This window comes from Eubalaena glacialis, chromosome 17, assembly GCF_028564815.1.
Source record: "Eubalaena glacialis isolate mEubGla1 chromosome 17, mEubGla1.1.hap2.+ XY, whole genome shotgun sequence".
Taxonomy (NCBI): Eukaryota; Metazoa; Chordata; class Mammalia; order Artiodactyla; family Balaenidae; genus Eubalaena; species Eubalaena glacialis.
In genome coordinates, this window is record NC_083732.1 from 51,116,442 (window position 1) to 51,130,454 (window position 14,013).

The window sequence follows — 14,013 nt, forward strand, 5'->3', positions numbered from 1 at the left end:
AATTTAGTTTGATACCCAAAGTCACCTTTGGGGGTGTGTGTGTGTGTGTGTGTGTGTGTGTGTGTGTGTAGTCCTAATTTACACACACACAGGTAAACCCCACTTTTCAAAAGTTCACCTTACGCCCCTTCGCTTTTACAAAACACCCGGATTAGTACCTGTTTCGCTAACCAGAAGAAATTCGAAGAAGATTTACCCTTTTACAAAAAAAGGTGAAAAGCAAAAACAGCATTCAATGTTTGTTTTTGCAGGAGCCATTACAGAGGGAGAAAGTACCATGAGCAGCAAGAGCGGCCGCGCCAAGCTCATCCCCTGGAAACTGCACTCAGCATCTCAGCATCATGCTGCCATAGCTCTGAACTGTGTCTGCGAGCATCTGTGCTTTATCTCAATTTATTCTGTGTATCTGTTAGCAAGACGTGTCATAAGGTAACTGCTTGTTTGCTTTACAACATTTCAACTTACGAAAGGTTTCATAGGAACGCTCTACTTGCAGATAGCAGGGGAAATCTGCATCTCCCCTTAGAAGCCATATCTCTGTGTGTGTGTGTGTGTGTGTGTGTGTGTGTGTGTATGTGTGTGTATATACGTGTGTGTATACATATATTTTTTTCCCTCAAAAGCTAATCGAGAATTCAGTGCTAGATTACCTATTGTCAGTTAAGCAACGCCATCAGTCCCTTCTAAGGTCTTCTTGCCACTACAAAGGAGGAAAACTGGGAACCACATTTCCCAGATTTCCCTTCCCTGAATGGATCCCAGTTAAGAGTTCGACAATGCATGAAATCTGAATGGCAAAATGTTGAGGAGAAACTAACATTCTCCAAATTTAGCTGTAGCAGATGCATTAGCAGATATAAGATACACAGTGGCTTCTTGCTGAGCTTTTTGATAATCAAGATGCTGCTGCTGCAGACTAAGATAGTTGGTGCGAGCTTCTCAAAGATTCTTAAGGATTCCAGCAGATCCCAAGTAAGCTTCTAAGAAACACCACTTCAGTACTCCAGGCTGAGATCTTCAGCACTGGCTTCTCTGACCTTCAGTGACAAAGTCCATAACCTTTGCATCCCTGGCCCTTCCACAAGTCATTTGAGCCCCAAATTTCATAATAAACTCTTTAAACCCAGAGTACACAGAGTAGCCTTTCTTTTCCTAACCATGTCCTGGTACCAATACTTTTGGGGAAGGAACTGGTTCTAAGGGAAGGAATCTTAAAGATGGGAATCTTGGATTCGTTTTTTCTTAGATTTGAATAAATGGACAACCTGGAAGAAATGGCTTCAAAACAAGTGACAAACAGAACATTGATAGCCTATGGTATTTAGGGGCAAAACAATTATTTAAATTATTATCCTTAGTTGCCTGGAGTCTAGGCAAAGCTTTAGAAAACCAAATAACTGTATCAATTGAATGTCACAGTGAAAATAAGGGTATGAAGACTGCAGAATGGAATGGCTGCTCCTGCCTACACTGGAAAAGTCATAAAACAATTATAACAAGCTCAGGGCTTAAATTGCCAGCCCAAGACTAAGAGACCCAGAAAACTTCTGAATGCCCCAAAAGAAAGTCGTAATTCTTATATGCCCAGGACTGAGACTTCTGAAACCCAAACTCAAAGTCTAATCTTGCTGGAAGCTGAATTACATTGCAAACTGAATTCACAACATCACCAAGACTACTATGCTAAAGTTAGGTTTTTAACTGTAAAGAGAGGTACCCAGAGAATTGGTATTGGGATATTAACGTAGATTGTTACTAATCTGAATACCTGAAACCCCAACCCCTACCAAGTCTCCCTTGTCAGCAAAAGCAACCCTATCCCCTAGTCTGAGAAAATTAACCTCATGATGCCTGAAGACTCTATAAGACCTTACTTGAGGGAATTGCCTTTCAGGGATATGCAGATCCTTTCCCAGACTACATCACCACCACCTCTCATTGTTCCAGACCTATAATTACACTCAAATTCCCACAGAAACCAGAGGAATGAATATAAAATCTGACCCAAGAGTACCTACTAGTCACACCAAAAGAGGTGTATGATTTTGTCAGTTTTTATTAGCAGAACCCTAAAGAATATGTGTGGGAAGGAATTCTAAGATTTCCAGGGAGAAAGGAATGTACTTCTAACAAACAGTTGAGAGTGTCCCTAACAGTCTGCTCAGCTAGTTAACTAAAACCCAGACTCAACAATGGCCCACATTAAGTGAGACGCCAGGGATCCTCATTATACATCAGAGGAAGGAGATCAAAGGCTCAAGTAGATGGAATACTAGAATCGACATCTCACCATGTGACCTGCTGGCCCACCCTCTAAGTATGCTCACTGAGAGAGTCCAGAGGATACTCCCTTTACTGGTGTCGCTGAAAGCTGTATAGTGCAGGTCAGAGGTAACAGAGATGCCAACACTGAAATAAGTTCCCTAAATTTAACGGATGTTGGGATCCATTAAGAAGTGAAGTGGCAATGTCTTTCCATCTGAGACAAGGTGGGCATGGTAATCATAATGGGTAGCAAAGTCAGGCTGAACTACAGTTTTCTTTTTTCATACATCTAGATTTTGATTAAAGTTATGCTGGCTTCATAAAAATAACTGCAATTCTTTGTCCCTTAATGACTGGATAAACCTTAGCTGGTACTTTTTTTTTTTTTTTAGTAAAATGAACATAGCATAAAATTCACCGTTTGAAACATTTTAAAGTGTACTGCATTCACAATGTTGTGTAATCCTTACCACCTCTATCTAGTTCCAAATCATCTGGAATCTGCTTTCTGTCTCTATGGATTTGTCTATTCTGGATACCTCATATAAATGGAATCATATGTGACTTTCTGTATCTGGCTTCTTTCACTGAATGTATGTTTCAAGGTTCATCCATACTGAGGTATGTATCAGTACTTCATTCTTTTTAATAGCTATATAATATTCCATTGTACAGATATATCACATTTTGTTTATCCATTCATCAACTGATGGACATCCCCACATTTGGCTATTGTGAATACTGCTGCTATGAGCTGGTATCTTTTTTTTTTTTTCCTTTAAAACATCTTTATTGGAGTGTAATTGCTTTACAATGATGTGTTAGTTTCTGCTGTATAACAAAGTGAATCAGCTATGTGTACATATATCATGAGCTGGTATCTTTTTAATTAATAGATAGATATTGAACTGCCTTTCCATCTTTTCTATGGTAATTGATATATCTAAGTTTAAACTTCTTTGGGAGTCAATTCACACAATTCATATTTTGTTATGGAATCATCTACTTCTAGATTTTCGAATGAGTTTTCATAGAGCAGCATTTAGTAGTCTTTTAATTCTTCAAATCATTTCTTTATCATTGCTTGTATCTTCTTTCTTATTCCAAATCTTCAATTATTTTTGCTCTTTTTTCTTTAGTCAAAGTCAGAACTAGGTTTAACTATTTTAATGACCTGTTCAAAGAAGTATCTTTTATATACATATATTATTTCTAATTTTTTTACTTTCTATTTCATTAATTTCAGCTTTTTAGTTCATGAATTCTCTATTTCTAGTTTCTTCTGGTACATTTTATTATTTTTCTCAGTTCTTTAAATAAGCACTAAGTTATTTTATTTATTTATTTACTTCTTTCCTTCCTTCCTTCTTTACTTTTTGGTCTTTCTTCTTTAGTAGTAAAGAAATTTAAAACTAAATATGGTCACCTAATTACAGCTTTGCTGGATTCCATAAATATTAGTATGATTTGTTCTCTATTTCATTGTTTTCTAGATAATTTGCAATTTCCTCTTCATAGGTTACCTCAGATTATGTTTCCTAATTTCCAATAAGTGTGGGTTTTATCATATTGTAATTATTTAGTTCTAATTTTAGTAGACTATAATTAGAAATGTAACCTGCAAAATCCCTTTTTTTAGAATTTATTGGGGTTTTTTTGTTAGTTTTTTTTAATCAGTGGTCCATGAATATACCAAAAACTGGGGGTGGGGGGGAGGCAAGAATAGTTATATCAATGTAAGTATAAATACATACCATATATATGGTGTGTGTGTGTGTATATATGTACACACACATATACATAATCAAGTTTGTTGATTATAATACTTAATCCCTTTATGTCCTTTCTCTTTTTTCCTTATTCTGTCCAATTCAGAAAAAGATATATTAAAATCTCTCACATGAACATATTTTTGTTAGATTCCCCTGATGTTTCTAACAGCTTTCCTTCAGAAATTTAATTGTCACGGCGACTGACACATATATGTTTCATTATAAGCTGTCTTTTATATCATTATCTAATATCCCTCTTTATTCTTCATTTGAATATTAACCCCTCTTTACTCAAGATCTTTTAACTTTAATTTACCTGATATAAATATTGCCACTCCTGCTTTCTTTTTTGTTTTTTGGTGTGATTAGTTCTTTCTTATCTGATATCTCTAATAGGAAATACCACTATATATCTACCCTTTGTATTACACGGGCGTCTTATAAACAGCATATAGCTAGGTTTTGCATTTTAATTAGCCCTAATAATTTGTCTATGAGAGAATTGACATTTAGTGAAAAATGTACTTCACTTTATTCCTTCCAACTTACACTTAGCTTACTACTTTATATTTTTGTTTTCTCTATTTCTTTTTCCCTATTCTTGCTGGTCTAAGCTGTTTTAATTGTGTTTTGTGCCTTTTACTATCCTGGAAGTTCTCCTGTACTTTCAGCTTTTCACTACGGAGTATGATGTTAGCTTGGGCTTGTCATATATGGCCCTTCACTATGTTCAGGTACATTCCCTCTATACTCTTACTACTCAATTCAATCAAATATACTCTAGTGAAAGACTAATCTTACACAGTATTTTATAACTGTTCTGTCATTATCTAAATGCTACTTTCATGTTTTTGTACTTACCCTTCTCCCAGTTTCTCTAGTACATCAAAAACTTCTTCAGGCTGCTTAGTCAAACTGTCTTCACTCAGCTTTTTTAGCTTACTGAAGAGAAAAAGAACAGAAAAAATATTTTCCTTAAGATCTTTCATAAATTTTTTAATTTTATTTTTAAGAGGCAATATACTCAAATGGTTCAAAATCAATCAATATAAAAAAGTATACAGTACATAGTCTCCTTCCAACCCCTGTTCTTAATCTTCCCAGAAACACCTCAAAGAATAAGCACTTTTATTAGCTTCTTGTCAAACCTTTATACAAATATGAATATATATTTTTATTTCTCCCCCTTTTTAACACACAATATAGCATTTTATACACAATCTTTTTTATCCACACTGTTATATACTTTGATGTTTTTACTTGACAACATAAAATCCATGTTGGAGATCTCTATGACATAAATACATAGAAAGCATCCTCATTCTTTTCTTTTTTACATCTACATCCTATTCTGTTGCAAAGATGTAGTCTCTCTTACTCACCGATCCTTTACTTATGGATATCTAGGTTCCCTTTTGCTAATATAAACAACACTGCAATAAATAAGCTTATACATAAGTCAACTCACACATGTGCTAATATATCTTTAAGATAAATTCCCAGAAGCGAAACTGCGAGGTCAGGGGAATATATAAACACACACAAATACAGAAGTATATATATTGATAAATAAGCACATATACTGTAAGTATAACCATATGTCACAATATAAATTTAATATAAGATCACTATTATAATAACTATATAGTAATTATTAAAATTGTTGATTGATTATATTATGGTATATTTTATCTACTATAATTGTATGTGATATTAATATATATGTATATTAATAGATATTAACAAACTGCCCACCAGGGGGCTTATACGAATTTAATCTCCTACAAGTAATGTATGAGAGAGCGTCTTTTCCCACAATTCCACCTACATAGTATTGAACCAAATATTTCAGCCAATACATTAGGTGAAAACTTGTAACTCAGAGAAGATTTATTTTGCATTTCTCTTACTATGAGCGAAGTTGAGCATCTTTTAATATAATATGAAACAAATCATCTATTCATGTTCTTTGCTCATTTTTCTCCTGGGTTTTTGGTTCTTTTCTTATCTGTATACAAGGGAAACTGGTCTTTGTTTACGTTGCAAATATTTTCACTTGTATTGACTTCACTTATGAGTTTTTAGTTTTATGGTCTACTTGACTATTTGCCATAGAGAAATGTCTTTTTATTTTGTTTTTGCTTTTTTAAAAGTTATCCATAGTATGGCATGTGCAGAAATACCTAGAAGCAAGAAATGAAAGGCATTATACATGGTATGTCTAAAAGACCAAAAATAATTCGGTATGAATAAAGTATCATGTACAAAGGACCAAAAATAATTCAGAAAGAATAAAGTAAAAGTGGCCAGGATGTATTAAAAAGAGTCAGGTTAAAAAGAGTCTTGTAAACCATGTTAAGGAGCTCTATTTTAAAAAGATCACTTCCCCTGTAATCCAGAGGAAGGACATGCAGTAAGCAACAGTAGAGAAGGGAAACCAGTAGGGGATTATTCAAAGTATGGATGCAAAGAATATAGTAGTGGCAGTAAGAATGGAGAGAGGATAAGCTAATCAAGATATTAAAGAGGCACAGTCAACAGAAAGTGGTTTTGATTAAATATGGGGTGATGCGAGAAAGAGAGGAGTTGAGAATGTCTCTTAATAAGCCTTTGGCTTAAGCTAATGACTAGATGGTAATGTTATTTACTAAACTAAAGAACACCAGAAAAAAGTTTGGAGGGGAATAAGATGGGTTTAACTCCTCTCATCCAAATGTCGATTTCCAGCAACCAACTGTATATATGAATACCAGCAGAGATCTGAGTTGGCAATGTCATTTTTGGTGTCACCAGCACACAGATGAAGCCTGAAGACTTGAGAAGGGATAAAATCATCAGGAAAATGTCTAAGAAGCCGTAAGGGTCAAGAAGAGATCCCAGGAAAACATCAAAATTTAGGAAATGAGATCATGAAGGACAAGAAAGGAGTACTTGACCATTTTCAAATGCTACTGAAAGTTCAAACAACTTAAAGATTTAAAAGTGTCCATTACAGGATTTCCACTTCTGACCGCAAGGAAGTAAGAGGATGAAGTAAGAGGATCCAGAATTATCTGGCTGCTGTAAACAACTAAAAAACTCAGAAAAATATAGGAAGCAACTATTTTCAGACATTAGATATCAGACATTTCAGGACGGAGATCCATGAGAAAAGGGAAAGAAATAAGATAAGCCCTACTATCACCCAAGCTTTAGATCTAAAGGCTATGTCCAAAATGTAGCACAGGGAGAAGGGAACCCAACAGAGCCCAGCAATTTTGCTGAGTTGAAGAAACAAAGATGGGAGTTTGGGGAGGCAAGGCAAATAAAATGTGCATTACAGAATACCTGTGAGAAAAGAGCTATGCAGAGAAACAGGTCCATCAATCTACCTAGGAGCTCCCTTGACTATTTAGCTGAATGCCAACCTGTACATGCTTACAAAAACACTCTACAAAACCCAACAAAATCAATTTCCTAAGAGAAAAAAACGACCAGGGAGATTTAAAAAGAACAACTCCCAGAGGTCACACAAGGCTGAGAATCTTTCCCACCATCAACACTTAAGTGAACTCGTAGAATACAAAGGACATTCAGTAGACATCCCAGAACAGCCTTGTTTTAGAAAAGAGACTGCATTACCAAAACATAAACGCTACTTTACTTTAGACTCTCCCAAAAGGAGCTTAAAAACAGGCTTCAAAAGCACTGAGCCAATCTACAAGGTAAAACCCACCTACCAGAGTAAGTCTATATAGGCATACCTCATTTTATCGTGCTTTGCAAATACTAAGTTTTTTACAAAAGGAAGGTTTGTGGCAACGCTGCACAGAGCAAGACTATTGGTGCCATTTTTCCAACAGCATTTGCTCACTTTGTGTCTCTGTGTCACATTTTGGTAATTCTCACAATATTTCAAACTTTTTCATTATTATTATATTTTTATGGTAATCTGTAATCAATGATCTTTGATGTTACCATTGTACTGTGTTTTGGGGTGCCATGAACCACGCCCATATAAGACAATGAACTTAATAAATGTTTTCTGTTCTGACTGCTCCACCAATTGGCCATTCCCCATCTCTCTCCCTTTCCTCAGGCCTCCCTATTCCCTGAGACAAAACAATATTGAAATTAGGCCAATGAATAACGCTACAACAACTCTAAGTGTTCAAGTGAAAAAAACAGTCACATATCTCTCACTTTAAATCAAAAGCTAGAAATGGTTAAGCTTAGTGAAGAAGGCATGTCAAAAGCTGAGAAAGGCCATAAGCCAGGCCTCCTGTGCCAAACAGTTACCCTTGTGAATGCTAAGGAAAAGTTCTTGAAGAAAAGTAAAGGTGCTACTCCAGTGAACACACAAATGATAAGAAAGCAAAACAGCCTTACTTTGATAGAAAGTTTTAGTGGTCTCAATAGATCAAACCAGCCACAACATTACCTTAAACCAAAGCTTAATCCAGATCCAAAGCCCTAATTCTCTTCAATTCTATAAAAACAGAAAAAGGTAAGGAAGTGGCAAAAGAAAAGCCTGAAGATAGCAGAGGGTGGTTCATGGATTTTAAGAAAAGAAACCATCTCTATATACAGAAGATCCAGCTAAGATAGTTATACAGAAGATCCAGCTAAGATAGTTAATGAAGGTGCCTACACTAAACAACAGATTTTCAATGTAGATGAAACAGCCTTATATTGGAAGAATATACCATCTATGACTTTCATAGCTAGAGAGGAAAAGTCAATGTCTGGCTTCACAGAACAAGGGCTAATGCAGCTGGTGACTTTAAGTTGAAGCCAATGCTCATTTATCAATCTGAAAATCCTAGGGTCCTCAAGAATTATGCTACATCCACTCTGCCTGTGCTCTATAAGTGGAATAATAAAGCCTGGATGACAATACACCTGTTTACAACATGGTTTACTGAATATTTTAAGCCCACTGTTGAGAACTGCTGCTCAGAAAAAAAGATTCCTTTCAAAACATTACTGCTCATTGACAATGCACTTGGTCACCCAAGAGCTCTTATGAAGACGTACAAAGAGAGTAATGTTGTTTACATGCCTGCTAACACAATGTCCATTCTGCAGCCCACAAATCAAGGAGCAATTTCAACTTTCATTCAAGTCTTATTATTTAAAAAATGTTATTTCATAAGGCTACAGCTGCCATAGATAGTGACTCCTCTGATGGCTCTGGGCAAAGTAAACTGAAAACCTTCTGGAAAGGATTTACCAATCATAAGAACATTCATGATTCAAGGGAAAAGGTCAAAATACCAACATCAATAAGGGTTTGGAAGAAGCTGAATCCAATTCTCATGGATGACTTTGAGGGATTCAAGACTTCAGTGGAGGAAAATACTGAAGACGTGGTAGAAACAGCAAGAGAACTAGAATTAAAAGTAGAACCTGAAGATGTGACTGAATTGCTTTAATCTCATGATAAAACTTTAGCGGATGAGGAGTTGCTCCTCATGGATGAGCAAAGAAAGTAGTTTCTTGAGATAGAATCTACTCCTGATGAAGATGCTATCAAGACTGTGGAAATGACAACAAAGGATGTTAAATATGACAGAAACTTAGTTGATGAAACAGCAGGGCTTAAAAGGACTGACTCCAACTTTGAAAGAGGTTATACTGTGGGTAAAATGCTATCAAGCAGCATTGCATGCTACAGAGAAATCGTTCGGGAAAGAAAGAGTAACTGATGTGGCAAACTTCACTGTTGTCTTATTTTAAGAAATTGCCACAGCAACGCCAACGTTCAGCAACCATCACCCTCATTAGTCAGCAGACATCAACACTGGGGCAAGACCCTCCAGAAGCAAAAAGATTACATCTTGCTGAAGGCTCAGATGATGGTTAGCATTTTTTAGCAATAAAGTATTTTTCAATTAAGGTATATTACATTGTATTTTAGACAATACTACCGCCCACTTAATAGACAACAGCATAGTTTAAACACAACTTTTCTGTGCACTGGAAAACCAAAAATTTCGTGTGATTCACTTTGTTGCAATATTTGCTTTATTGCAGTTGTCTGGAACTGGACCCGCAGTATCTCTGAAGTATGCCTGTAACTCCTTAAACAAACAAAATTCAGCCTCAACAATGTAAAAATTTATAATGTCAAGAATTCAATCAAAAGAAGCAAGAAAAACTAAAATCCTGCAGACTGTATAAAAAACCACATTCACAGAAAGATAGACAAGATGAAAAGGCACAGGGCTATGTACCAGATAAAGGAACAAGATAAACCCCAGAAGAACAACTAAATGCAGTGGAGATAGGAAACCTTCTAGAAAAACAATTCAGAATAATGATAATGAAGATGATCCAGGACCTCGGAAAAAGAATGAAGGAAAAGATCGAGAAGATGCAACAAATGTTTAACAAAGAACGAGAAGAATTAAGGAGCACATAAAAGAATTAAAGAACAAACAAACAGAGATGAACAATACAAGAACTGAAATGAAAAACACTAGAAGAAATCAAAGGCAGAATAACTGAGGCAAAAGAACAGATAAGTGACCTGAAAGACAGAATGGTGGAATTCACTGCCACAGAACAGAATAAAGAAAAAACAATGGAAAGACATGAAGACAGCCTAAGAGACCTCTGGGGCAACATTAAATGCAACAACATTCACATTATAGGGGTCCCAGAAGGAAAAGAGAGAGAGAAAGGACCTGAGAAAATATTTGAAGAGATTATAGTGGAAAACTTCCCTAACATGGGAAAGGAAATAGCCACCCAAGTCCAGGAAGCGCAGAGAAATGCCAGGCAGGATAAACCCAAGGAGGAACACGCCGAGACACACATTAAACAAATTGACAAAAATTAAAAACAAAGAAAAATTACTGAAAGCAGCAAGGGAAAAACGACAAATAACATACAAGGGAACAACCATAAGGTTAACAGCTGATTTCTCAGTAGAAGCTCTACAAACCAGAGGAAGTGGCATGAGATATTTAAAGTGATAAAAGGGAAAAACCTACAACCAATATTACCCTACCCGGCAAGGATTTCATTCAGATTCGAGGGAGAAATCAAAAGCTTTACAGACAAGCAAAAGCTAAGAGAACTCAGCACCACCAAACCAGCTGTACAAAAAAAACTAAAGCAACTTCTCTAAGTGGGAAACACAAGAGAAGAAAAGGACCTATAAAAACAAACACATAACAATTAAGAAAATGGTAACAGGAATATACATATCGATAATTACCTTAAATGTGAATAGATTAAATGCTCCAACCAAAAGACAAAGGTTTGCTGAATGGATACAAAAATAAGACCCATATATAGGCTGTCTACAAGAGACCCACTTCAGACCTAGTCACACATACAGACTGAAAGTGAGGGGAAGGAAAAACATATTCCATGCAAATGGAAATCAAAAGAAAGCTGGAGAAGCGATACTCATAACAGATAAAATAGACTTTAAAATAAAGAATGTTACAAGAGAGAAAGAAGGACACTACAAAATGATCAAGGGATCCATCCAAGAGTAAGATACAACAATTATAAATATATATACACCCAACATAGGACCACCTCAATACATAAAGCAACTGCTAACAGCTATAAAAGTGGAAATTGACAGTAACACAATAATAGTGGGGGACTGTAACACCTCACTTACACCAATGGACAGATAATCTAAACAAAAAATTAATAAGGAAACACAAGCTTTAAATGACACAATACACCACATAGATTTAAATGATATTTATAAGACATTCCATCCAAAACCAGCAGATTACACTTTCTTCTCAAGTGCACATGGAACATTCTCCAAGACAGATCACATCTTGGGTCAAAAATAAAGCCTCAGTAAATTTAAGAAAACCAAAATCCTATCAAGCACCTTTTCTGACCACAACACTATGAGATTAGAAATAAATTACAGGGAAAAAAACGTAAAAAAAACAAACACATGGAGGCTAAACAATACGTTACTAAATAATCAAGAGATCACTGAAGAAATCAAAGAGGAAATCAAAAAATACCTAGAGACAAATGACAATGAAAACACAATGATCCAAAACCTTTGGGATGCAGCAAAAGCAGTTCTAAGAGGGAAGTGTATAGCAATACAAGCCTACCTCAAGAAATAAGAAAAATCTCAAATAAACAATCTAACCTTACACTTAAAGGAACTAGAGAAAGAAGAACAAACGAAACCCAAAGTTAGTAGAAGGAAAGAAGTCATAAAGATCAGAGCAGAAATAAATGAAATAGAAACAAAGAAAATAGCAAAGATCAATAACACTAAAAGCTGGTTCTTTGAGAAGATAAACAAAATTGATAAACCATTAGCCAGACTCATCAAGAAAAAGAGGGAGAGGACTCAAATCAATAAAATGAGAAATGAAAAAGGAGAAGTTACAACAGACACCGCAGAAATACAAAGCATCCTAAGAGACTACTACAAGCAACTCTCTGCCAATAAAATGGACAACCTGGAAGAAATGGACAAATTCTTAGAAAAGTATATCCTTCCAAGACTGAACCAGGAAGAAATAGAAAATATGAACAGACCAATCACAAGTAATGAAATTGAAATTGTGATTAAAAATCTTCCAACAAACAAAAGCCCAGGACCAGATGGCTTCACAGGTGAATTCTATCAAACATTTAGAGAAGAGCTAACACCCATCCTTCTCAAACTCTTCCAAAAAATTTCAGAGGAAGGAACACTCCCAAACTCATTCTATGAGGCCACCATCACCCTGATACCAAAACCAGACAAAGATACTACAAAAAAAGAAAATTACCAACAAATATCACTTAATAAATATACATGCAAAAATCCCCAAGGAAATACTAGCAAACAGAAACCAACAACACATTAAAAGGATCATACACCATGATCAAGTGAGATTTATCCCAGGGATGCAAGGATTCTTCAATATATGCAAATCAATTAATGTGATACACCATATTAACAAATTAAACAATAAAAACCGTATGATCATCTCAATAGATGCACAAAAAGCTTTTGACAAAATTCAACACCCATTCATGATAAAAGTTCTCCAGCAAGTGGGCACAGAGGGAACCTACCTCAACATAACGAAGGCCATATAAGACAAACCCACAGCAAACATCAGTCTCAATGGTGAAAAACTGAAAGCATTTCCTCTAAGATCAGGAACAAGACAAGGATGTCCACTCTCACCACTATCATTCAACATAGTTTTGGAAGTCTTAGCCATGGCAATCAGAGAAGAAAAAGAAAGAAAAGGAATACAAATAGGAAAAGAAGAAGTAAAACTGTCACTGTTTGCAGATGACATGATACTATACATAGAGAATCCTAAAGATGCTACCAGAAAACTGCTAGAGCTAATCAATGAATTTGGTAAAGTTGCAGGATGCAAAATTAATGCACAGAAATCTCTTGCATTCCTACACACTAATGATGAAAAATCTGAAAGAGAAATTGAGAAAACACTCCCATTTACCACTGCAACAAAAAGAATAAAATACCTAGGAATACACCTACCTAGGGAGACAAAAGACCTGTATGCAGAAAACTGTAGATACTGATGAAAGAAATTAAAGATGATACAAACAGATGAAGAAATATACCAAGTTCTTGGATTGGAAGAATCAATATTGTGAAAATGACTATACTACCCAAAACAATCTACACGTTCAATGCAATCCCTATCAAATTACCAGTGGCATTTTTTACAAAACTAGAACAAAAAATTTTAAAATTTGTATGAAGACACAAAAGACCCCAAATAGCCAAAGCAATCTTGAGAAAGAAAAACACAGCTGGAGGAATCAGGCTCCCTGGCTTCAGACTATACCACAAAGCTAAAGTAATCAAGACAGTACAGTACTGGCACAATAACAGAAATATAGATCAATGGAACAGAATAGAAAGCGCAGAGATAAACCCACACACATATAGTCACCTTATTTTTGATACAGGAGACAAGTATATACAATGGAAAAAAGACAGCCTCTTCAATAAACAGTGCTG

The 14,013-nt window shown here is 35.6% G+C and overlaps 1 protein-coding gene across 2 annotated transcripts in view; it reads right to left on the reverse strand.

Annotated features, from left to right (window-relative positions):
• The window catches only part of STK3 (serine/threonine kinase 3), a 339,874-nt gene that overhangs the window by 286,880 nt on the left and 38,981 nt on the right, over nt 1-14,013 (reverse strand). For both annotated transcript variants that reach the window (XM_061171351.1, XM_061171352.1), the window contains exon 2: nt 4,899-4,979. In XM_061171351.1, coding sequence (XP_061027334.1) covers nt 4,899-4,979 — 81 coding nt within the window. The remainder of the gene's footprint in view (nt 1-4,898; nt 4,980-14,013) is intronic.